This window comes from Bacillus rossius, chromosome 12, assembly GCF_032445375.1.
Source record: "Bacillus rossius redtenbacheri isolate Brsri chromosome 12, Brsri_v3, whole genome shotgun sequence".
NCBI lineage: Eukaryota > Metazoa > Arthropoda > Insecta > Phasmatodea > Bacillidae > Bacillus > Bacillus rossius.
The window spans coordinates 49,071,488-49,099,410 of record NC_086339.1 but is presented as its reverse complement, the minus strand read 5'-3'; the positions used below and the strand labels follow the sequence as shown (position 1 = coordinate 49,099,410).

The 27,923-nt window shown below is 38.0% G+C and overlaps 1 protein-coding gene across 4 annotated transcripts; it reads right to left on the bottom strand.

The window, feature by feature from the left end:
- Nucleotides 1–27,450, bottom strand: LOC134537920 (protein archease-like). Of its 4 annotated transcripts, XM_063378882.1 has the most exons (4): nt 27,311–27,428; nt 5,508–5,532; nt 3,146–3,350; nt 1–607 (listed from the first exon to the last, which is right to left on the bottom strand). In XM_063378882.1, the coding sequence occupies exons 1-4, from the start codon at nt 27,363–27,365 to the stop codon at nt 428–430; spliced, it is 465 nt and encodes a 154-aa protein (XP_063234952.1). In that variant the 5' UTR covers nt 27,366–27,428; the 3' UTR covers nt 1–427. The 4 variants fall into 4 exon arrangements, with proteins under 4 accessions (XP_063234952.1, XP_063234953.1, XP_063234950.1 ...); XM_063378883.1 differs by lacking the exon at nt 5,508–5,532; XM_063378880.1 differs by lacking the exon at nt 1–607 and having other exon boundaries at nt 1,515–3,350; nt 27,311–27,450.
- Nucleotides 27,451–27,923: the final 473 nt, after the last annotated feature.

Here is a 27,923-nt window from a genome sequence, read left to right as displayed (position 1 = left end):
TTGTAACTATTTAATTTATTTCATTAGTTTTCATAAGTAAACATCATCTGCACATTTTTATAAGGCTACACATACTTTATATCAAAACAATTCAGTAATTGCACTTCAAAAATAAACATTTAAAATTAAATAAAAAGTTTTTTTTTTGCAATCTACTAGTGTGACAAGTATTTTTGATAATGTATTGGCTCAGTTAAGAGCCAATGCTGAATTCAATGCTGAATAGAACGTGCAAAATATTTCACAAAGGAAAGTAGGATGAGAAACAGCAGGTCAAGCATCCTTTCAGATGACGAATGAGCAATTGCACTGTTGTGGCAATCTGCGATGGGTTCAAATGTGAGACCCCTACAGAGAGGCCTGCTGGCACAACCGAGTGACTGCAGGACTTCAGGCGACACTTCCACCCCCCTGCCCCGGTGCCCCGTCAGATGTCGATGATGACGAACACTTCGTGCTGGTTCTCGTTGTCGTGGACCTGCATGTTGGAGTACGTGATGGCCTTCACTTCCGTGCCCTGAGGGTGCTTCCCGAGCCGGAACTCCTCGCCGTAGCACCGCGCCTTGATGCGCAAGTTCTCTCCGTCAAACTCCGTGATCTTCACTTTCTGGAAGCAACCACACACCTCATTCATTTATAGCCTACAATCCACAAAGTTAGCTTCAGTAGCCATGGATGAAAACCATCATCTAACCAAAAGTATATGCGATTTTACGTCGAGATTAAGCACAGCAGCTTGAAGCTCCGTGTTCAATGTGATTTTGCTGATTTGGAAAGTGAGACTAGAGTAGCTACTGCTCGGAAGCCAAAATAATGGTGCTAAAGCATCTAAACATCTAAATAAAAAGTGTGAGACCAAGCTTTAAGATGATGTGACATTCAGGATAACAGTGGGTTATAAACCATTTGTATTACACCTATAGGCATGTACTAAAATAAATAAATGAAAATTCATGTCCAAACATGGGCATGGTAGCAGGTTCAGATAACCAGTACACAGTGGTTGCAAATTAAATGCTTCTGCAGTGACCTTTCGAGATTAGATTGGAGCAATGATTGAATAAATGATTTTTTTTATGGTTGGGGGGGGGGGGGGGGGGGGGGGGGGAGGTGCACTGAATGGGAGTACCCTGAGAAAATTCACCAGCTCAAGGCAATGTCCGCCACATTTCCAACTTGTGAAAAATCCGGTTGTGGAGAGGTACTTGTGTTTGATTAGTTAATTTTGCTGCATTCAATATTTTATGTAAGGGAATCCTTTGACCAAGACAACAGAAATACATGAAACATCATTGGTGAGATATACATGTATTTAATGTACATGTGTGGTTATTTTGGAAACCGATACATATAACACTGGTATTGTTAATCTTTATCTCATTTATATTAAATGTTTATCTTTTATAGAATGAAGTTTTAAGCTATTTAGATTAATTATTTTATTTAAGGGGTTGTCCATTAATCACGTGATGTTTTCTTAGCAAATTTTTAACCCCCCCTCCCCCCTAGTGATTTGTGGTGAGGTTTCACGTGTATTTTTTTGGTACTTTTGGTATTTTTAAAAATTTCAGAATATTATCTTTAAATATAGGTATGATCTAATTTAATTCTGGAAAATGAAGCACAGTGATAAAAATGTCCAGACACACATTAAGGTTGCAGGTTTATTCTCACTGGTATAAAAATAATAAAGGAAAGGCTTATATGTGATTTACGCATGTATTCGGCGCCAATATCACAGTCTTACTGGCGACTGGCAAGCCGAGCCGGGTGGTTCATGTTGCGGCGGGCGGGGATATTGTTGCCTGGCTACGGCGAGTCAAGGTCACGCGTCACTTTTCGGTTTGGTAGAAACTGCACAAAAAAATAAATACACGTGATATCTCTCTACACCCCCCCTCCCACCTTGTGATATTTCATGATTTTTCCCTCCCCCCTCCCCCCCCCCCCTTTTCAGCCTCACGTGATTAATGGACGATCCCTAAACCTCTACAAATAATAAGTCTTCCCCTAGAATCTCTTGAGAGGAGGGCAGCAGATCCTTGATTTAAGTCTGAATGCCGTAAATCATCTTGCAACTCTACCATAATGATTAATTTTTTTTGTCTATGAGTTACGTCATTTTCCCCTATATAAAGATACCATCTGCTCTTGTGTGGTTTTATTGTTAGATTATAAAATTATAAACTACCCCCTTTCAATTCAAATCCGAAGTCTCCAAATTTTTGTTAAAATATCTGTGATGTATTATTTTATTATTGGTATATTTCACATGGATTAACCTTCTACCTAGACCCATAATCTGGTGTATAATGCATGTGGCATTATCAGGTTTCTCCTCAACGTTGCCTGAATCCCTACACTGGATTGCCATGATAGTAGTTGTATGGAACATACGCATTTCAGAATCTATTCCCGTACTTTCATAAGTTTTTCCTACCATTTAAAGCATAACATTATGTGTTGTTTAACTTTTCATTGACAGCGTGGTCAACAGAAGCAGTTAACACAAAACTTAACAAATCAGGGGTATCAGAGAAAGAATTGGCCATGACCTATAGCAAGAAACCATCCGAGTATTTTTCCTTGAGCTGATTTCGGGAAAACATGGTTTCATTTGAATTAAGGAAAGAATAAAATAATTTGATGCTGACACTTTAAAAAAGAAATGTTATTCAACACTGTGAAATATCAAGATAAAGCACTATAATGCATTATTCACAGCCAGAACACATCAGCTCAGTTCAGTAATTATAAAAATAAGTAGCAAGCCTAAGTAACGTGCATACTCACCATACAGCAGACATGTGAACTGAGAGCTGTAGGCATGTATTGTACTAAGAAGTGTGATGTGAATGATGACCTCAGTTACAGCAGTGATTCTAACAAAGTACATCACTTTTACCACTCGCAAAAAATAAGGTTGTTTGGGAATCAACTCAGATTGCTGTGGTGATGGACTGATGGATGTATGGATGGATTGATGGATGTAGAGATGGATGGATTGATGAATGTATGGATAAATGGATAGATTGATGGATGAGTGGATTACGGCTCCACAGTGCGTCACTACAGACGAGGCGTGATGAGGTGAGGATGAAGTAACTCCAGGTTGAACCCCAGCTGGTGCTGGAGCCTGCCTCACCCGCACGATGAAGAAGGGGTCGTCGCAGAAGAGGAACAGGCACTCGTCCAGGAAGTGGAACAGCAGCGACAGCATGTCGTGACCTTCGGCCTCCACCTCCTTCACCTCCCTCATCTCCACGTACTCCAGCTCCGTCATGTACCCGAACATGGCGGTCGCACACTGCTCGAACGCCTCTCGCAGCGAGTCGCCCCACGCGTGGATCCTGGCAGCACACGCACCAGCCGTACTCAGCACCGATCAACGCACAGAACAACACTACTGTCTGCCTCCCACTTCAGGTCGTCATTTTATACTTATATTAATCACTGGTCAACTTTTGGACTATTTCAATTGTTCAACTTTCACGAAATTAAAAAAAAAATATACAGCACATACTTTTTGCATAATTAGCTGCAAAAGTTACATTTTTAACGTTTTTGGGTTGTACAAATAAGGAGAACTTAATTTATTGCAGAACTGGAACTTTTTAGGTTTAACTGCAATGCCACTGGTTACTTCATGATATGGTTTGCACTACTATCACAAAAATTCATTTCATGTTTCTTGGCTGTCAAAATCATAACAAATTTTAGAATTTTGAAATGCCAGGTAAAATTAATTAATATTTTCTGAAATAAATTCAAACCATTTCTTGAAGTAGCCAGTGGTATTGCAGTTAAACCTATAAAGTTTCTGTTCTGTAATAAATTAAATTCTCCTTATTTGTACAGCACAAAAATGTTAAAAAAGTAACTATGGCAGCTAATTATGCAAAAAGTATGCGCTGTATGTATTTTTCATTTAGTGAAAGTTAAACAATAGAAAAAGTCTAAAAGTTGATCAATGATTGATATAAATATAAAATCTTGACCTGAAATGAAAAGCCCTTAACTTGCAAAGCTGACAAAATTAGATTTACTTTAAAATTCAACAAATGTTTTTATACTAAATATAACTCAGGAATGTTTACGTTAAATTCTGCAACCAACAAATTTCTACTATCCCTTTATTTTTACTAAAACAAGGCTTGAATCCTGCGACCAAGCCTAAAAATGATTTGAACTCTCCCAGCCACCTGTTGTGTTCGAGACCTAGTGTTCTAGTCTGACAAGCTGCGGTGGACACAGCTGACAGCGCACTGTCAAACAGCTGGTAGCGTCTCCACGTCTGACATTGCAGTCAGAATGTTTGCAATTAAATACTGATTGCATTGACAAAATAAGAACTAACACTGTTCAAAGTCTTATAAATCAAAGAGAAACCATAAATGAGATTGTCTGAACAGTTATCAACCAGATGATAAAATACACAGAATTTAAACAAACAACCAGTATTATTACTCAAACTGTGTTTTGTGCTTTATTAACTAAAAAAAATAATTTATAAGATTATAAATGACTACAAACAGAAAAAAAGAATTGAATAATAAACTTAAGTTATAAACTTTAAGGTTCTGAAATAATCTGATCAAAATAACATTTAATCTGCTGCATTTAAGGTGTTCTTTATAATTGTTTATGACATTTCACTGAATAATAACTAAACTTTTGTGTTCTGACACTGCTTTACTGTAACATAAAAGCCATTTTCAAAATATTATTTCCAAAAAAATTTTATTTTACAAATTTTAATTCCTAATTGTACCGACAAAATCTGCTATAACTGTAAAACTTGGTCAAGAAAAATGCTCTCATGAGTACGATCATGCCACTTCGCTGAATACTTTCTAGAGCGCTTTGCCAACCATAACTAATTAAGTGCCAGTTTGAAGCAACTTAAAATTGAACATATCTAGGTACATACATAAATGAATGAATTATGACTAATCATCAAGGACAATATGATATCTGATAAAATGAGAATGGAGCAATGACTGAATGAAAGGGTAGGAGAAAAAGGAATATCCAAGAAATCCACTAGCTCACTACAATGTCCATTACATTTCCCACTTATGAAAAATGCTGGGATTCAAATCCCGATCATTTTGGCATGAGGCAAATCTTATCATTCAACCATTGTAGCCTCTAGCTATTTACTGTGTTCTACACCTACCTTAAGATTAAAAAAAGTGGAATTTTGGATGGAATATTTTTGTTGTTCTATCATTTATGAAAGAACTTCACTACTGGTAAACAATTCAGAATGCAATAATTCAAGTTAGCTCTGTATGAATTAACATCCATATCATGCAGCAATTCTGCACAAACCTTCAATGAAACTCGGAGGGTGACTACATAACAATTCTGTCATCCATCAAATTTGCCTGAGAAAACCTCAAGTTTCGTACTTACTCGCTATGTTTAAAAGAAAAAAAATTTGTCCTAAGTCATATTGTTTGCAGAGTACCTTTCTCATATTTACTATTCCTTGCAACACTTACTGAACATCAGCGGTGTGGTCCAAATCTACAAAAATAAAAAGAAAGAAAAAACAGCTATAGGTCCTAGTTATTTAACAGAATATTCGCTACATTTCTAAATTAATGACAAGTTTATAACTCTTTCCATATAAATCTCAAAGCAAGTAGAAAGATTGGTCTGAAGGACACAAAATGCTAAGGCATATTCTCAGCATGAAACATTTTAAGTATAACTGCACAAAAGAAAGAAAATATTATTTTGTTCAATTCACAATCTGAACTGAAGGATGAGACCAATTTCAAATTCGCAAGCTGATTACGATTCAATCTCAAAGAAGCTATAGGTAACCTTTTCATCGCTATGTTTTGATGTTTAACGTGAAACACAAACTGACCAGGAGCTCATTCATTTGCATTACCTTTTGTTGAACATCTATTACTGAAGAAATTGCATGCTAGCTAATGGAAAAGATGACTTGAGACAGAAAGAATTTATGATGGTTAGTGTTGAAATTAGTGAACCATTCGAAAGAAGGTGAATTAGGTTATCATATTAGGTTATATATACTTTTTTTTCTTTCGCAATTTACAATTAATTTAACATTTTTATAGACAGTATTGTAAATTACAAGTAGTCTTTTTTAAACCATATACAATTTTATTTTCTGCCCAAATGTATGCCAAATTGATGACTGATACATGAATTTGCATGTGGTATTAGAATGTACACACACCTAGGATTCAAGCATGTATTATGATGTTACATCAATAAACAGTTTATGAATTTAATATGTCCAATACACATTCCTATAAATCTTCATCATCAAGATGTCAGATAATAAAAAACATTAATTGCAAATATGTTATTTGTGTATAATTTGGTGTGTAGACAGCTAAGAGAAAGTGTTAATTAGATTGGTGGAGAAATTTAAGGTAATTCGTAGAGGCTTTGTCCATTTGGTAGCATTGTATTTTATGATTTAAGCATTACTGTTATCTCGCTATCTTAACTTGACTCTAAGAATACTTTTGTAAGGGAAATTTGTTAATATGGTGACATGTGGAAAAAAAAATCCCCAAAGTAATTTTACACACTATTATCACAATTTTATAGCTAACTTAACCAATCATTTTCATATATTTTAAAGTATTTATAAACTAGCTAACCTAATGATACTATTTCAATGCCTTTTTAGAGAATAAGAAAAATGTCAAAAACCAAACAGAAAACCATTTATAGATTTTTTTTTAAATGTGCCACTATAGTAATAAATTATGGGAGCTACAGGATTAAACCACAAGCTCTTGGGCACCCATCATGTTACTTACAACTGCAGGTTTAGGTTACAGTAACTCTGAAGTAAACCCTACTTTTCCAAAGGAAATTTATATTTTAAATACTCCCTTTTTTTATTTTATAGCATGTTTTCCAATCATTTTGGGAGAATGAGAGGTTAAGTTTGATTAGCTTACATTGTGTGTGTTCATGTATGGCATATGTACACATACACACACATTACATTACAAATGAATTGTCAGTTGTGTTAAGATAGCTACATTAACAAAAAAAAAAAAACTTTAAATTAGTATGGGCGGTTGGTTACGTGAGCTACAAACACGACATTCTAAATGTGTTACTTTTCGATTCTACTAATCTTTGTGGTGGTTGTGTTGAGACAGTCATACAAAATAATGCAAACTTTTTACAGTGCTGTATTTACGTACATACATCATAAGCGCCATGTTTATTCAGTGTGTGTTTGTTTTTGTATTTTAAAAAGTAACTTCAGGTGAGTTTAAAACTGATCAGAATGAAAACAAGAATACCCTAATCTAAATTTGTTGTTTGCATGTAATTTGGTGAGTTGACTGCTAAGTGAACGTATTAATTAGATAGGAGCAGAAATTTAAGATCATTCGTACAGGATTTGTCACTTTTGTATCGTATTTTCAGATGTAGGCAATACTGGTGTTTTTGGGAGTGTGGTGAGGTGTACGGTAGAATGTACATCAGTATGGTCGGTGAATTTCTCATTTACATTGAGTACCACGTGGACTTCATGTTTTGTCCAAGGTTCTAGGCAATTGTGAAGTCTCTATTTTCTGCTCGAAGCGAAGATGTATGTGCCTCCAACATCGATGAGTAGGGACCCCAGAAAATGGTAAATAAAACTGGCTCATTTCGGTGTAAAAAAATGACAAAAGCAGTGCAAAAAATCTGTGTAAAAATAAGCAAGCGGTGCTAAAAATCTGTGTAAAAATTTGGTGAGATACATTAAATTAAAATTGAAATTGGCAAACAAGGATTTTTTTGCTTCAAATTTTTTAAAATTTTAATATTAAACATAAAATGCACTAAGTTGGCAAACACTAAAAAGTTTTTAGTGTTTCTAGTTTTCTTCTTATTGTTGTCTCCTTTACAGCAACCCTGTGTTCCCCTAGCCTGTTTTTTTTAAATTGTGTTGTAATATTACTATGTTTGGAAATTAAAATAATGTATGGTCTGAATAAGAAGAAGAAAATGAAGTGGAGTGAACTTTTTCCAAAGGTATGTTTGCCCCCACCATCATTTCAACAAAGTCAATTATAAATTGTTGTTTGTTTACAACTATGTTTTTAGAAGTTTGCAAAGCAGCTTCTATAGACGTCTGTTTTGCAGTACCGGTAGTCGACGTTGATGCCGCACATAATTTTTTTTTTATGAGTTGCGTTAGAAACGTGTTTTAGGCATGTGTTTCGACGCATCCAGTCCACACGAACGTTGCAAAACTTACACATTATTATCTTATCCTTAACATCAAATATATAAAATCCTTCCTGCTTCATCTCTCGTTCTCGATAAAAAACCGTAACTATTTTCGGCATCTTAACACAAAAATAAGCACTACTAACTAGATGCTTGGAAATTAATACCGAGTAACCGAGACGTCATTAAAAAAATCACTACTGCAAGCAGTGTTGCCAACCTGTACTCTCATGGAATCCCTAGAAACCACACATTTTCCCCCCCCAGATTTCAATAAAAATCCCTAGATGGTAAAAAAACAATAATAAAATTCAATCACATCTAAAAATGTTTAGTTATAGAATATAACATTGGTGAAAATCTGAACTATAAACCAAAAACCAAAACAGCGAATATTCACATGAAAATTACTAGTAAAATCTGTTAAACTTACCTTACTTAGCCAGTGTAGCAATACATAGACGACCAGAAACACACCAGAGTCTTGAAATAAAATAAATTTATACTGGCTGGAAGTAACTTGAAACACTATTTCACTGACTCTTGCTTGTTTAAATGTGAACCAATAAGACAAACTTCCAAAGTGGAAGTACGATTTATTATGTGAGCCATTCCATTTCAATTCAGGCAGGAGCGTGTCAGGTCACCATCTCGGATTTGCTTTAAAAAATTACAGCAGTTACAACCAGTGCAGACAAGAAGTATGCCAAAAGGATTTTGTCCCAAAAAATTTTTTCCCCATGTTATAGCCTTTTGAAGTTGGTTCGAAATCAAAAAAGGTGGAAAAAGGGGTGTTTATTAAATGAGCGGCATTTCAAAACTATTATACTGATTTTGTTGATTTTTTTTTATTTTGTACCTATTATAGTGAACTACAGAGTGGAATAGTTCCAATGAGCCCAACGACAATATCTTTAAGGGGGGGAAACTAAAGAATTTGGCAAAAAATTTGAATTTTTTTGAATTTTCAAAAAAAAAATTTTATGTGGAATAATCAATTTTCATAATAAGTAATTCTGGTAATATGTGGACCTATTACAGTAGTTTTACAGGAAAAATTGTTTTTAATTCTATGATGCATGGAATTATTAAAATTTAACTTTAAAATTTTCAAAATTTGACAAAAGTGCCATTTTTGATTGAAAATTACTCAAAAATCCCATATTTTAAAAATCTGAAAATTTGTAACTTTGTAGTCCTCACCTTTAGTAATAGCATGCACTTTGTTGGATAGTGTGTTTTTGCCTGTAAACATTTCTAGAATTTTTTGAAAATGTAATTTTCTTACATTTTCTAAGGTCTGCACACTCAATTAACAAATGTTTTGTTAGTTTCCAAAAAGTGAGATGTAATTTGTAAATTGGGGAAACCTTGGGAATTACAAAAGGAGAGTCTGTGTATACATTATCACATTAACATAATATGCACAATACATATACACACATATAATACATATGCATACTCTTTAACTTGCATGAAAACCAAAATTTCAAAGCAAAATTGAAACCAACAATATGTACCTATAATTAATTATATGTAGACTGCTTACCCTTCCTCAACTATATGTAACATATATTGACAAACTTCCTAAAATATTATTTGGCTGATTAAAGACAGTAGATCTGCTGAATCTTCATCAACTCAGCTTTGTCGAAAGTGTGGAGTCTTGCTGATTGTCCAAGTGGAGTAGGATTGCTTACTGCTAACAAAACATTTTGTAGTGGCACCGGACATTCATCCTTCTTCTTTCCAGATTCCTATGGCCACTGAAACCCTTTAGCTGGACCATGGGGATGCATAAAAGACACTGTCATGTCGTTCAACTCTTTAGATATACCAGTGATCTGTCCCATCCACCAATTATGATCGTATACACAAGCAACGAACTGGCCTACTTGGAAATCATTTATTGAATAATGTGTTTTAATCTGGTTAGATTGTACAACTATTTCTATTTTATCTTTAATTGTGCGTCCCATGTATGTCTCATTTTTAATCAGCCAGTAATGTTTAGATTGTATTCCAACAACTGGTTTTACAGTAGCCCATTCTTTTTCCTTAGATGACCTATACGTTTGAATTGTTTTACTTTCAAGAGCCAATAGAGTTATCTTTGGTACAAGGTTACCTACTTCAGCAACAAATGAAGCAGAATCTCTAATGGCATTAACACACTCTGCCTGAAGATTGAACTTAGTTGCAAAGTGTTTACACAAACCACCTATTGCATCACATGCACTTTTGCCATGCCCTGTAGCAGAAAAAATCAATTTTTTTTCAACAGTTTGAGTATTTTTACATAGTTCATACAGCTGAAACCTATTTTTGAAATGTCCAGCTGCCCCATCTGTAATGTACACTATTGAACTCAAAAGTTCTAACTGACAAAATTTTGAAATTTCCAGTTTTATAACCTCTAAAGCACAGAGAACGTGAGCAGAGTCGTGAGCTATATCATCAGATACTATAACAAAACTTCTTATTTCCGCACCAAAGTATGCAACACAGGTAAACAGTGAAAGCTGATCAGTTTGCCAGTGGTAAGTTTGGATTTCATCAGGCAATACAACTGACCAGTTCTCAGCAAAATCAAAATGTAAAACAAGAGCATTATTTTGTTGGACAGAACTTCTTGCTTCAGCTATTCCTTCCCTTTGTATTTTCCTAATGTAACTGTTTTAACCCAATGCCTTACATGTTCCAGAAAATTATTTACAGATACAGTTTTTTTTATGAGGTCACCATGTTCCCAAATCGCAAATGTAACTTCTTCCCCTTCATCCAAGCCAAAGTTTTCAACAGTTAATGTTTCTGTGCCAGGACAGTCACCACACTCCTCGAGCCAGCAATCTTCATTCCTTGTTTCGTCACACAAACACTTCAGTAGAAGATAGTCTTCATCAATTTAGTTATTTGTTACATTTCGAAGAGCTACACAGATAAGTTGCATGTTACTGCAGTAAATACAAGAACACACAGTCTGTTCTGGCTGAATTTTCACCCATCTTGGTCGTAAGGCATAAAACTTTGAAAGACTAATTTCTATAAGAGGATTATCTTTTTTGAATGCTTTGTATGCCTCTTTGATGGACCTTGTCATGAATCTTTTAACCTTTTTTACTTTCTCGCCATTACCATCCTTAATGCAAATAACATCTTTTTTGTTTGGACTTTCCCTTGAACAGTCTTTACTATCTTCTAGGTAATATGATAATGCTAGATCTTGTACCTGTGTAGGTAAAGGATGTCCACTATAGGGGTCAGGTTGAGCATAAATTCCCTTATTTTTTATAACTGTGCGACATTTATCAATGAGGTACTTTGACACTGAAGGTAATTTTTCCTTCAATACAGTTTTACTAAATGTTTGTGGTACCAATGTTAGTAGCTGTACTTTTCCATTGTAGTTACAAGTATGAAGAGCTGAGTCAATATTCGAAAACCATAGACTACAATTGACACACACAGGCATTTCATCATCAGACTCACTTGAAAGATGCACGTGATATATGTCTTGTAATTTGTTCACAGCAGAAGTTTTTAACTCATGAACTAATTTTATCTTCTTTTTCCTCGCATAACCTTCTCTCCTATCCAATCTCACCTCTGAAGGGGATTTCAATGGTGATACTTCTACATTTAATGTTTTAATGAGACTGCTATTTAAAACACTTACTAGTTCATCCTCCGGAATAAAATTCTCTGATGTGGATGTTTCTTCTGCATCTTCAGCAAGTGCCAGAAATTTCTTTTTATAAAAAGTAACACAGTTGCTACACAAAATGTCATTTTTATTTACTGAAACAGATACACCCACAAACTTTTGAATATCATCTGCTAAATCATTCACCTTACACATCCTCACACATTTACTTTTATACACACTTTTTTTTGTGCCTTTTAATGTAGTCCACACATTTAATTCTCTCCGTACTATGAAAGTCAGACATGATTTAGTTCACTAGCTGAACATCACCCATGAACACACACAACACAACTGTAACAGCAAAAGTTTGGGAATTCCCTTGTAGTCTTGTAGTTGATTCCCCCTATGGTCACCAGGGATTTCCCTCAAGCTACCAGGGATTCCCCTTACAGCAAGCGCCTGGGAATATTCAGATAGGGACTCCCCCTTCATATTTCCCAAGGTTTCCCCTCATACAAAACCAGTTACAAATTATCACATACTATTTAGATACCAACAAAACATTTATTAATTGAGCATGCACAACATACAAAAGGTAATGACATTACATTTTCAAAAAATTCTAGAAATGTTTACAGGCAAAAACACACTATCCAACAAAGTGCATGCTATTAATAAAGGTGAGGACTACAAAGTTACAAATTTTCAGATTTTTAAAATATGGGGTTTTTCAGTAATTTTCAATCAAAAATGGCACTTTTATCAAATTTTGAAAATTTTAAAGTTAAATTTTAATAATTCCATGCATCATAGAATTAAAAACAATTTTTCCTGTAAAACTACTGTAATAGGTCTACATATTACCAGAATTACTTTTTATGAAAATTGATTATTCCACATAAAAATTTTTTTTTGAAAATCCAAAAAAATCTAAATTTTTTGCCAAATTTTTTAGTTTCCCCCCCTTAAAGATATTGTCGTTGGGCTCATTGGAACTATTCCACTCTGTAGTTCACTATTATAGGTACAAAATAAAAAAAAATTCAACAAAATCAGTAAAATAGTTTTGAAATGCCGCTCATTTAAAAAAACACCCCTTTTTCCACCTTTTTTGATTTTGAACCAACTTCAAAAGGCTATAACATGGGGAAAAAATTTTTTGGGACAAAATCCTTTTGGCATACTTCTTGTCTGCACTGGTTGTAACTGCTGTAATTTTTTAAAGCAAATCTGAGATGGTGACCTGACACATTATCTTGCTAACTGCCTGAATTGAGGTGGAATGGCTCATGTTTGATCCGTGACTACGGAAGTTAAAGAATTCACCCGAAAATTGGTGAATTCTAGCAGCGCCCAGCACCAACTTGTGTCTAGGCGGCCATCTTGATTTTTACTGTCCTTTGTTGGATACACAAGCAAGGAGAAAGTTTTGTCTGCACACAACCAACAACAAAAAGAAAAACACTGTTACATGTCCATGCTCCGAGCACAAACAAATGAGAAATATATACAAAGGGTCCTTTTTTAAAGTCACTGAACATCCCGCCCACCTTGAAATAAATATTTCAACTTAGTCTTGGGGTAAGGGGCACAGCTTCACTATCGGTCGAGTAACAAGTCCCTGGAGTGTACGGAGTTGTGCCACACGTACCACCCCATCAGGACCTGGAAAAGTTTTTATCACTCGTCCAAGTCTCCAACGAAGTGGAGGCAAGTTAGGGTCTTGAATCAACACTAGTGTGTTGGGTTGCACATTCACGCCAGCTTGATTCCACTTCCCCCGCACCTGCAGCTGATGCAAATAATCTTTATGCCATCGCTGCCAGAAGCATTGGTGAGCTTGTTGCAAAAGATGCCATCTTGAAAGCCGATTCATAGGCACCGAAGTCACATCCTCTTCAGGTAAGATTTGAGGAGGGCCCAGAGTGAGGAAATGACTTGGTGTCAGCGCTGTCAGGTCACTCGGGTCTGTTGACAATGGGGTCAGCGGCCGTGAATTCAATATGGCCTCAACTTGGGTGAGGACTGTATTAAACTCCTCATACGTCAACAGCTGACTGCCAATCACCTTACTCAAATGAGCCTTGACAGACTTCACCCCTGCCTCCCACAGTCCTCCAAAATGAGGTGCGCCTGGTGGATTGAAGTGCCATTGAATTCCATGGCTGCCCAAGGCATGAGTGATAATATTGTTGTTGGTTTTATCTCCAAGGAAGGACTGCAAAGCCTTCAGCTGATGGTTAGCACCAACAAAATTTGTTCCACAGTCACTGAAGATGTCTGTGCAAGAACCACGTCGGGCCACAAATCTACGAAATGCAGCTAGAAACGCTTCGGTAGATAAATCAGACACCAATTCAAGATGTAGAGCCTTGGTGGTAAAACACACAAACAAACAAATATACGCACGAAATGTCCGTGGTTTTCGGGTCCGAGCCATTGTTATGGTAAATGGTCCAGCATAGTCAACTCCAGTTTTTAGGAATGGTTTGGCCTGTGTTATTCTTTCAGCTGGGAGGTTACCCATCTTAGGAATTACTGGGCTTGGCCTGACACGGAAACAGATAACACACCTATGCAGTTGCTGCCTGATAACATCCTTGCCATTCACAACCCAGAAGTCTTGCTGCAGGACAGAAAGCAAATGTTGAGGGCCTGGGTGCAGCAAGTCCTTGTGTAGCTGATCGATGATCAGTTCCGTCAAGCGACACCGTTTTGGAAGCAAGATAGGATGTTTTTGGCTATACGGCAAGTCCGATGCCTGGAGCCTACCACCAACTCTGAGAATGCCATTTGAATCTACGAAAGGGTTCAATTTCTTCAAGGAGATTGAGCATTGACCCTTTTCCACAGCCAAGAGTTCAGTAGCGAACTCAACAGCCTGGGTCCTCCTGACCCACACCAAGAGTGCTGCTTGAAGCTCGCTCACCTGAAGAGCAACACTTCTTTTCTCCTTGTGAGAACTTCTCATGTTTATAAAGCGCAAACAGTAGGCTGTTATCCGTTTGATTTTCGTGAGGGATGAAAACTGATGAAGCAGCGATAGGTCTCCGTCTGTGAGTGCGCCGACAAAGGGTTCAGCAGGCTGATTACGCTGTTCAGTTATCAACTCTGCATTATCGAGAGATGACGTCAAACAGAAATGTGGCCATGTGGTTTGTCCCTCACGCAACCATGATGGGCCTGTCCACCACAACGTATGGTTGACCAGCTGTGAGGGCAGAAGACCTCTAGAGGCGCAGTCTGCCGGATTATCAGCTGAAGGAACATGATGCCACCACTCAGGTGAAGTGTTTGTTTGAATTTCTCCCACACGATTTGCCACAAATGATTTCCATCTATGAGACGATGACCGTATCCAAGCTAGGGTGACAGTGGAATCTGTCCAGGCGTAAACGTTCTTAAAATTTAGAGATGAAAGAACACCCACAACATAACGCAGAAGTTTTGAGAGTAAAACAGCTCCACAAAGTTCGAGACGAGGTAAGGTAACCCTTTTTGTTGGTGCTACCTTGGACCGACCCATCAGCAGATGTACTTGGGGTGGACCATCATGAGGTACCTCACGAAGATATACTACAGCGGCATATCCTAACTCTGAACTGTCAGAGAAACCATGAAGTTCGAGCAATGAGTCTCGCGCACCTACAAGAGGTCCCCTGGGTATAGTAACTTCCTCCACTAGACAGCTCATCCTTGAAACGAGTCCACTTCACCTCTAATCTGGTAGGCAGGTTGTCATCCCAGTCAACACCTTCTAACCATAACTCTTGTATCATTGATTTTGCCAGTAACAACAGAGGTGATAGCCAACCTAGTGGATCAAATATTCTTGCCACATCAGATAGAATGCCCCTCTTAGTGCAGCTGCTGCTCATGGAGTGTACATGGCACGAAAAGGTATCTAACCTAGCATTCCAATGAAGACCAAGTACCTTCAGACTTGAATGCCCTTCAGTGTCAAACAAATGAGCAATAGGTTGTTGTAGTTGAGATGGTGGCAGTTGGGCAAGAAACTCTGGACTGTTGCTGGCAAACTTGCGGAGATTGAAGCCACCAGACTTGAGAAGACCAACTAGTTCCTGTTGCAATTGTACAGCTGCCTGCAGTGTATCTGCACCAGTCACTACGTCATCCACATAAGTGTCAGCCACAAGGACACTTGCTGCACGAGGATACCTTGGTTTCTCATCTTCCGCAAGTTGGTGAAGTGTTCGAATGGCAAGAAACGGTGCTGCAGAGACACCATATGTTACCGTTTTCAGCCGATATTCCTGGATTGGGTCCCTTAAGTTGGAGCGCCAAAGGATTCTGTGATAGTCCTGTTGCTGTGGATCCAGTAGAATTTGTCTGTACATTTGCTGGACATCAGCGGTGAAAGCAATCTTATGGAATCGCAAGCGAAGAATAAGGTTACTTATGTCGCCCTGTAACTTCTTTCCTGGTAGCAAGGTGTCATTTAAGGACAGTCCAGATGACGTCTTTGCCGATGCATCAAAAACAACACGAAGTTTTGTGGTGGTGCTGTCAGGTTTTAAGACACAGTGGTGAGGGATGTAGTAACCCAGTCTCACGTTATGTTCTGCTTCAGCCACTAGTTCCATGTGACCCTCTGTAATGTAATCCTTCATGAAGTTTTCGTACTGAGACTTGAGCTCTGGTTGGCGAGATAATCTCTGTTCTAAATTTCCCCAGCGCCTTAGTGCTCGAGATTTTAACTCTCCCAGTTCTGGGGCCATAGTTTTGAATGGCAACTTGACTGTATAGCGGCCATCAGCTCCTCTCTTGTGAGTAGTTCTGAAGATCTCTTCACACTTAACTTCTTCCGGTGTTTCAGGGATCACATCTGGAATTTCTTCGAGTTCCCAAAACTTCTTCATGGTATCTTCCAGTGGCACAAGTGAAGCATGAAAACATGTTGATAATCCAGACACTGGAGACCCAGACGTCGATTCGATTTTTCCCATGACCAACCACCCAAAAATGGAATCCAATGCTGTTGGAGAGCCAGGAATGCCTTCGACACGACCACCAGTTAACAAAAGAGGGAAAATTTCGGCTCCAAGCAACATTTCGATTGGACCAGGTGTTCCAAAGTGGGGATCTGCCATCTTCAGATTCGAGAGATGTTTCCACTGCCCAGAAAAAATATGTGTATTAGGCAACTTCTCACTTATTTTGTTTAGGACCAAAGTGTCAAGGGTGAATACTCTAGCATCATCATCGATGGGATGTATCTGGCAAGAGGCAGTTCCTCTCACAGATGTGACAGACACACCAGAAAGACCCTGAATCAATCGTGAACACTTGTGTCGAGGCAAGCCTAACTTCTGAAGGCACTGGCTTGTAATGAAATTAGCTTGACTTCCCGAATCCAGCAGCACTCTACACTTCTGATTGTTGCCACTAGCATCTCTAACACCAACAGTGGCTGTTGCCAATAAAACACATGATGGACCAGTACTGGTCAAAGCTGACGTGGGAGGTTGTTCAGGGATATCATCAGTCAACTGCACCTCTGTACTTAGCTCATTGTTTTTCTCCAAGTTTTGGCTGGATAATGCAGAGTCTTCAAAATGTAACAAGGTATTATGACGTGATCCACAAGTTCTGCAGTTGGTCTTTGAATAGCAATCCTTGGCCTTATGAAACTGCCGCAGGCAGTTTATACACACCTTCAGCTGTTTTGCAAATTCAAATCGCTGCTTAGGGGAGGCTTCCACAAATTTGGAACACTGAGACAATGAGTGATGGTCTCCACACAGCATACATTGCTGAGACCTTTTCTCCCCTGAATGACCTAGAAATGAATGTGTGGAGTGAGGCCCCGAAGATCTCCAGTTGGGTTGTTGTTGGCTTGGTTTGTAAACAGCCTTCAGTTTTTGTCCACTTCCTAAAGACTCCAACAATCGTTGTCGACCTTCCAAAAAGATGATAAATTGTTCCAGTGTTGGTATCTGTGCCGGGTCTGTTAGTGTCAACTCCCAGTCTCGTCTAAGAGTCGAATCCAATTTCCTCTCTAATAGATAGAGTAACAGGGGATCCCAAGTATTTACAGATATGCTGAATACCTTGAGGGCAGCAACATTTTCCTGGATAGCTGATAACAGCTGTACTAGGGTAGATGAACTTCCAGTGACAGATGGGGCATTGACTAGTGCCTCAATGTGGTGATTAATAATGAGCCTCTTATTATTGTATCGCCGTTGGAGAAGCTTCCATGCAATCTCAAAGTTATCCTCTGTTAGAGGGAGGGACTGTATTAAAGACAAGGGTTCTGCTTCCAATGACAGCTTCAGATAAGAGAGTCGTTCCACATTCGTGAGTTGCTTCTGTTTTGCAACTAAGGTCTCAAATAGGTTGGAGAATGTTTGCCAGACTTGATATCACCACTGAATGATGGCAATTTAATGGCTGGAAGGTGCACTCTAGGTGAGTCATGAGAGGTGGATGATGAAGCATGTGATGAGCTGGGTAATGGTATCCTTGCAAAGGAATCAGAGATTAACCTTATCTTGTAGTATAAATCATCAAATGTATCCAACCTTTTATTATGCTCCTCTGAATCAAAGTCAGTGATCTGCCCTGAACTGGCAGGCAATTAGGAGATGGTCCTCCTCAAAGCCCTTCCGTATTTGATCCAAGTCCCTGCAGGTGGCCTCCAATAGCCTCTGTTGAGATGGATCAGATGCAGCCTTCTCTGCAAGGGTTGATGCTCTTTGCAGACGATTTTCTGACCGCGCAAGCCTGAGGTAAACAGCTGTCAAGTCTGCCATTTTTATTATTATTTTTTTTTTTTTTTTAGGTTCCTCTGTTCCGTGTTGACCTTGAACTCAATCCTCCCTACCGCCCCTCCGCCACTTTCCCTTTCTAACGCTTCTTTGTTACCGCCCGGGTCTTTGTTGCCGCCTGCTTCTTTGTTGCCGCTAGTCTTTCACTCCTTCGCCCCAAAAAAAAAAAAAGTCAACCGTGTCCCGGCGGGTCATGAGAGTGACCGATGTTCGCGATCCGTTCACGTGACGTCAGACAAAGGACTCGAGACAAGACAACGAAAGATAAACACCGGCACGCGTTAATTGTTTTCTAGAACTTCGAAGCACCACTAAATTTGCTGTAGTTCTGATTTTACTACGCACTGTAACAACAGAACGTCTATTGTTTCCATCTTGCTTCTTCCACAAATAAACCGAGACGCGCCGGCTCCCGCGCGTGCCGCGGATGTCTGCGTGTCTTCTACTAACGACTGTATCCGAACCGACCCGCCGTAAATATCACTACGTTCGTGACCGATCCGGCCCGGAGGACCAAAATGATCCGTGACTACGGAAGTTAAAGAATTCACCCGAAAATTGGTGAATTCTAGCAGCGCCCAGCACCAACTTGTGTCTAGGCGGCCATCTTGATTTTTACTGTCCTTTGTTGGATACACAAGCAAGGAGAAAGTTTTGTCTGCACACAACCAACAACAAAAAGAAAAACACTGTTACATGTCCATGCTCCGAGCACAAACAAATGAGAAATATATACATAGGGTCCTTTTTTAAAGTCACTGAACAATGTTAATATCTCTAGTTAATTTAGGATAATATTTACACTTAGGTACTAAAATATTTGCAGGATATCAAAAATAATTTTAAAATTAGGTGTTTTATCCTGGAAATATAATTCAGTTCTATGCCGCAATACTGGTCACTTTTTTATCATGGACTATTCACAAGCAAAGTAGCAATAATCTAAAAAAATTAAAGCAAATCATAACATTTTAATAAAATTAATTTTACTGTTAACTTAATTAATATGAATATATTGTTACTTACCAGATTGAGTTTAGAATTAGAAACAATTAGGTCGACACTTCCTCTAGCCACAAAAATTAACTATTCTCTTAAATAGCACCAAATACCTTACTATATTAATACCAAACACACCTATCCTGAAAGCATTGCTTCAACTGGTCACAAAACATGTAGCACTTAACAGTAGCAACCCACGCACACCACTAAAACTGGGAAGGTACAGTAAGTATATGGAAGCAAGACATGAAGGGGAATTCCCAAAGTGCAAAGCGCGGGAGTGATAATCACATGAAAGAAGGGGAAGCACCTCCTGCAGGTAAGTTTGAGAAACCACAAAAATATGTGATAACAATTGACAAATTAAACATTTTTTTTAACTATCTACAAAAAATTGCCTTCATTTTTGAACACCCATGTTGTAAAATGGCAATATTATTAGTTTTCCCTAGAAAAGGCCTTTTTGAAAAAATAATTCCCTAGTTCCCTAGATGACCCGTGAAATCCCCAAATCTGGGGATAAATCCCTAGGGTTGGCAACACTGACTGCAAGCTGCACCGTAAAAACATTTATGCCGTAGTGGCACGCACACAAAAAAATATTGTGTTCGGCCATAATGAAACTATTATGTAAGCGTAAATATTGTGTTCGCTTCTGTGCGCTAGAATTTTTGAGAACTAATACCAACTACACGAAAATTGTGTTCGTAACGCTGCTACATAGCGGCAACGTAAATATACACGTTTGCCGCCATGTTGGAACTACAATCGATTTTGTTACGCGATATCAATACAATCGATAGTAAGATTATTTACAGTATCCGACCAATGTAAACATTCTTGGTAACGGAAATTACGTGGATTTTGCGCAAAGTTTCGTGTTTTGTGAAAAAATAGCAGATTTCGTGAAAACTGTAAAATAGTGCCCAATTTCGCGGTATTTCGTGTATTTCGCAGTTCACCATTTTCTGGGGTCCCTATCGATGAGTGTATACCATCTGTTTTAAGTTTTATTGTTATCTGTAATACCCACATCCTGTGCATTTGATCTGATCCTGATTACTGATCCTGTGATACATAATTTTAATTACGTTATGTCGTAAAATCATGTGCATTGTATCCTGATGGCATATCCTTTATATATTGTTTATGTAGTACATGATGCTTGTTCTTTTAATTCACTAAGTCAAAAAATCCTTAGCACTAGATCCCAATCGTATGATAATGTAGAAAGTTTATACTTGAAAACAAGTAAATATTAATGTAAAATTATTATATTCACTAGGTATATTATTTTTGTTACAGCAATTTTAATAATTTTCCAATCAATATTTGACGTTGACCCAAGTGTCTCCCCTGCTCATAAAGTCCGTTATGCTGCGCCAACACCTGATCCTCCCCTGCCCCGTGCAGTGATTGTGTGTTATGAGGAACATAGGTACTTTTATATTTAATAACGTGTCATGTATATTATTTTTATGTATTATTTTTTCTGTAAACTTTTGTAATTATTGTTATACGTGTTTCTAAAATATTATGTGATATTTTACGTTAACTGTTACCGGGCGTCGAAGCAGAGGCCAACACCCGGAATCTCTCCGAGCGCTGCAAGTGTCGCGGAGTGGGGGGGAGGACGGGCAGAGAGGCAGAGACGCGGTAGGAGGGGCCAGTTGGCATCTGGCGGCTGGACGAGGCGGTCGCACGGTGAGACGCAGAGCCAAGAGCACCGACGGGTGAGATCGTGTCAAGGGGAATCAAGACTGCACGACCACGCGGGTTACGCGGTTTATCGTTATTGTAAATAGTTAAATTGTATATAAGTGTTTTTCTTGTTTCCACGAAATCAGACATTGCGCGTATCGGTGGACACGGGCGTACTGCAACGAGACGGACTTCACGTCTCCGGCGCTAGCAATCATACTGACTTTGTTTCTCGCTATCATTCAGGAGGGGCATAATAAGTTCTTCGTACAAACGTATCGCAAGACCACGGGGGCAGCCCGCACTTGGCGCCTGCCCACCGAAACACGTGTAGCCGAGCTTCACTCCGCGGAGAGAACGGGTGTTGAGCCGCGCGCAGCCCATGTAAAGGGACTGTGTGAAAGACTAAGTAAAACGTTGTGTCACAAACTGACGAACTTTCATTGTAGCACGGGTAGTGATAATTTCCCCCTGCCACAAGGCCTGAACCCCGACCCGAGAGTAGGACATAACCAGCTAAATCACGGGGGGTGATATCCGTGACTACGACATATTTATTTAACTTTTACCCAAATTTCCCTCTACTTCATGGCACTGCTCATTAAATGAGTTACTCAGAATTCAGAAGTAATTTGAAAACTCTAGTTTTCAGTAAATGTTTCATATCAAGTATCCAAGTGCATCTGTTCAAACAGAGGGCATGATCCTGTAGTACATTGTGCTTGCTGTTTTAATTCAGTATATCGAAAGATCCTAGACATAACAAAAACTAATTATGATAGTAACTTGAATACTTACAACTAATAAAGAATTTCTACAAGACCTAAATAAAATTTTTTGTATTGCGATAGTAAACGTACCTATTTTGGTAAATTTCTTAAGTCACTGGAATTCTGTTAAAAAAAAAAAAATATATATATAAAAATCTGAAAATGTTGTTTTTACAGTATTACAAACATTCCTCTATTTACCTTTAAAACAGAGTTTGCAAATTTCAACTGGTTTCAGAGAAATTACAACTTATAGGTTACAAACATTCCTCTATTTACCTTTAAAACAGAGTTTGCAAATTTCAACTGGTTTCAGAGAAATTACAACTTATAGGTTACTTTATGTAGCCCGTGCAGTGACGACCAATTTAACAATATCAGAAATTTGTAAACTACTAACTTTTGGTAAATGCAATTTTTTTAATTTTCATAAATGTAGTTTACCTTCAAAATTACCAATGTTTTAACCAAATAAACATACAACTTTTAACCAAAAACCTTATTAATGAATTTAAAATTCAAATCCTCAAGTGTTGATTTTACGTAACTGGAGAGAAAAAACTCAAAAAAGAGGGGGGGGGGGGGGGGGGGGGGGGGGGGGGAGGGGGGAAACCAAACATGAACGGACGTGGCCTTGGAACAAATTGCTGTAAATCTTAGATTTCCTGTGTTATGTAATACTTGATTCAATAAAGGTATTATATTAATAATGAAAGTTGTTAGTATCACCTGTTATATTGCCTCCATTATGCTAAAAAACATCCCTGACAAGGGTTGATGTTTGGGTTTGGATGCACAGTAGGGACTAAGGTTTTTTTACTTCTAATTTTTATTTACCTTCCACTGCGTCACAAAATCCAAATACAAAATATACACGTTGTTACACATGGAGAATCATATGATTTGCAATGAAATTAAAGGAAAAAAATGGCGGTAGCCACGTCAGTGCACAGGTATTGTAATTTAAACTAAAAATGATAATAGCTCAGAAACCAGTGGAAATTTATCAACACTGTTTTTATCTTCAAACAAGGAACAACTGTAGTAGTGGCAAATACCACTTTCAGAATGTTATTATATTTATGGAAAAGCTGTAAGGTAAGAAAATTACCAATATTATTTTGGCCTGGATTTTTCAACGTACTAAACCAAAACAGCAAGCGTCATGTACCATAATATCTATGAATATATGATCATGCCATCAGGATCAAGGGATGAACTTGAATACGTGAATTACTCGTTAAAATTGTAGACTACTTGAAGAATTAAAATGCCCTCTTAGATTATGATGGGAAAACATCATTGAGCAAGCTGTTTGCAAGCACAGTAGAGACTCACGTATGGCGGTGCCCACGTTACTGCACGGGCAAACTTTAGAACAGTTATTTGGGAAATTAACCTGACTTTGTTTGCAAAGACGAGAACACGTGTTAGTTTAGGTACAAAACTATTTTCACTATTAATAAAACACCACAATGACTCAAGTAGTACCAAAAACAGAAAAAAACACACATTGTTAACATGACACTAATGATATACTGACATGAATACACTTCACCAATAAATGTTTCGCAAATAAATTTTGTAAGGTGTTCTCCTCCAACCCATTTGCTGTTTCATCGCGACGTACCAGGTGTGTTTCATCGCATCCCTGAATAGACGCAACCCAACTCGCTGTGCTTCTCAGTGCAAGGGCAGCTCCACTATGGGCCACAAGACCCGCGAAGCTCGAGTGAGGCTACAAGAAGGTTCTCGTCCATTTGACTGTTCTCTGCACAGCTTCAGCAAGTGGAATAAAGAATATTCTGGTTCGTGCAGCAAGCGAGACCGGCACTGCTCCTAGACACGAGCGACCCAGCAAAGCTCTGCACAACCGCCGCGCTGACTGAAGGATAACATCATCAGTGGGGTCAAGAACTCTCACTAGGAACCACAGCCGATGTGTTGGCATTGATGTCACCAGTAACGAGGGTCCTGGGTCGACGAGTGAATACTTGCTCTGTGAGTAATGAGTAAGAAACGTTGAAGAAATGTGTAAATAGAGCTAGAGTAAGGTGGGGTCACGGGCGTGGCACAGTGGCTGGTTGGAGTTCTGGGCTTGGCAAACGAGCTGTGTCGTGGCTGAGAGCGAACACCTGACCACTTATGTGACTGGTTTGAGTCCCCGAACGAACGAGCAACACTCATCAATGGGTCGAGGACTTTCGTGCTCAGCAACTGAGGACAAGGTGTTACAGCGTGCCAACAGCGGCCCTGTGGGCATCAGGTGGGAGACATCAGCGACACAGAGGCTGGTTCGAGTCCCAGCTGGAAGGAAGACGAGTCCTTCTGGTGCTGACAGGATGTGTCAGACAGTGAGTTCATCCCAGAGCTCCTCATCCCTTGGAGAAGCCATGTGTCCCATCAAAGTGTCGTGTGAACATGGAACGAGTCAAGTAGCAACAGCAACAGTAACCGCATACTTGGCAGTGTTTACAGTTTCATTTAGGTTAAAAAAGAAAAACGGTGGTCCATAATTTAAATGCTAGTCATTCTGAGTTGTGTTTTAAGCAGAGTTGTAAATACATTCTGTGCTTGCTATTAATATTTTAATTGTCTATGGCAACAGATTGATACTGCAATATTCATGTGTACTGTAGTAAATGCCCAGCAAGAATTTTAAGCCCCACAGTAATATGTTTTATAAATTGTTTTTATTTTGTGGATTTTGCAGATTTTTTAATGCATATTGTTGATACCCAAATTCTCTTTCTTCACAATAGATGTACAGTAAAGGACAACATTGTGGAATCGTAGTTAGCGCGACAAGTCCACGACATACGAGTATTCCATTTGTTTGATGAAAGCTATAATTTGTATTTGGTACCATGTAACATAGCGTGTACTAACTTATGTCAATTAATGTCTAAGCTCGAACCTTTTGTGTTTTGGCACATAACGACCCTTGCATAGCCCATATCCCGTTCACAGAGAGTGAACAATTTAAATGAAACACACTAGCTCTCCTGTCCCGAAATAACCACCAGAAAGGTCAGTAAAACAAAAAAAAAAAATTATTTGGAAAGTCTTTTTGGTAATTGCTGTGTCAGTTTAAAAATTAAGGCAAAAACACAAAAATGGATTTATTCAGTTCCTTATTTTATTTCTAACTATAATATTGAGGTACATTCACAAAGTTTAAAGAACTTCACATGTAATTAACAGTTTTACATTTGACTGTGCTGAATCGTAGCCGTCACCTTGGTCGAGTACCAATAAACATTAAATACTACTACTCCAGCCACATGTGAAAAATCATATTTTCTAGTTAAAGGATGGTATTAAATTAGTGTGAATATTACCTGTAATGTAAATATAGTGACAAATTTTTTTTATGCATTACTAGCGTAGCTGAGACAGTTTTCAACTAGAGATCTGCCTGATTGTTGTCGCCGCCCAAAGTATTGTTTATTTGATACTAGCTGTGGTTCCCCCGAGATCCTTAGGAATACAACGTAGCTAAAACTGTTAAGGATCTCTGGAGAACCACAGGATCATGTTGCAGCTAGTATCGAGTAAGCAGTAGGGTGTTGACAACAGGATCAGGGATACCTCTGGTTGAAAAATCACAGCTACGGTATTTAAGCTCAACACAATCCTTTATCCTGAAAATAACATCTTACCTGGACTTAAGCATGGCGGTCGACGAGTCACCGCATAGGCAAACGTAAAATGGTTAATTACATGTGAAGTTCTTGAAAATATGTGACTGTGCCTCAATATTACAATACAATAAATACGATAAGGACCTAAATAATACCATTTTTTGGTATTTGCATTTTTTTAGAGAGCACATCTACAGTAGATAATTACCATTCTTTTTTTTGTGCAAAAGCCTCCAAGCTAGGAATGAACCCATGTTAAGGTAAAAAAAAACTTTTTTTTACGGAAAAAAAGGTTTTCTTATATAGTTACCTAAAGTATGCTAGTAATTTTTAACTAGTCATGGTAACATCTGTACTCAGATGAGTTGTATAGGCCTATATATGATTCAAGAGAGACTATGGTAAACTGTAAGGGTTATGGCTTCTCCACAAATTTTTTTTATAGAATTCCAAATGTGTTTTCGAAAACTTCAGATGTTCCTCTTCTTATCCGAACAACAGCATTTCAAGGCTACATTATTTAGCCTGTGCAGTGACTAGGCCACTGCCATTGTACTTAGCAGAGCAGAGACCGTTTTCTACAAGAGACTGACCTGATAGTTGTCAACGCCGTACAGTTTATTTCATACAAGCCAGTAATGTGGCCGTCGCCATGTTATGCTTTACAAGCGTAGCCGAGATTATTTTCAACAGGATGTTGGTCTGATTGTTGTCACCACCCTACTGTTTTCTAAAAGACAGGGGTGTTCAATGTCAATATTCGAAGGCCGGGCCAAGACTGAAACCACCCTGGTAAGGCACAATTCGGGTGGAAAACAGTCTTGGCCTAGGAATGAATGTACTGAAAAACATCCCTGTCGTTTGGAAACCAGCCTTGGCTATGGTGTAATCATAAGGATATCTGGAGAGCCACAGGATCCAGTTGCAGATAGTATAAAGTAAACAATAGGGTGGTGTCAACAGGTTAAAAGATAATCTCATGGAAAAGTCTTGGCTGGGCTAATAAATGGCAAATGGAGACTGGCTAGTATCAAGTAAACAGTATGGAAGCGTCTGAGTCACTGTACAGGCTAACTGATGTCAGTAATTTTTCAGAAACCACGAGGAATTATGAAACGCTGTTTTCAATATAAATAGAAGAACGCCTGTAGAGTTTAAAAAAAATATGATTATTAATTTTTATTTACTAAAAAGCTGCGAGTCTAACAATTTACCGAGATTTTATATGACCTTTATTCAAATTTTAATTGCATCATCTTCCTATATAATTTTTTTTTTACGAACAAGAGAGCAATATCAGGATAGAACGTAAAATCACCCGAAACATTTCTTTCACGAAATTATAGAAAAAAACTCTTTTCAGCGAGTATTTAAATTGAACGTACGCGGTGACATAACCTAGCACCATTATGAAAACAATTTAATACTGAAAGCCGTATACAAATTTATTGATAAATAGAACCTCGTATTACAAGCAAGAATATATATAAAATTGTTACATTCAAGGTAAAATAATAAACTTACATTCATATTTACAAGGTGACAATTCAAGCTCTTCCTTTGTAAATTCAGACATCATAAACCTAGAATTACGAATGGATACCGCACTGGACTGCTTGTCACTGTTTTGTTACTCCTAGTGACTGAGTTTTGAACTAAAAATACAAGTGCAAGGCAAGTTCAGTGGAATAAGTTGTAACCAAATATATACATACATGACATATTCCAGCAACAATGTGTTTACGATTGAAAATTAAGAATTAAGAACTAGTTGTGTACTTAAAGTATAACTATGTATATTAGTGGAATATTGTTGTGTAAGAATTATGATGGGGCATGTGGAGGTCATTATATTGACTTACGACTTAACAGAGATTGTTATATTTTATATTTTTCTTAAGATTTGAGGCAAGTATCAATCGGGGCACAGTAGAATTGTTTGTTAGGGCGAAATAAATTACTTTTGTATGGAAATGAAGGTTATGATGTAGTACAAAAGGAGTAGGAAATATGGAAATAAGTGTATCATGTTAAGAAATGATAAATTTCGTATAAGAAAATTACACGGCAACTAGAAAAACAAACAATGGATTGGAAAATTTGTTTTGATTTAAGATTTTGGAAATTAACTATTCTG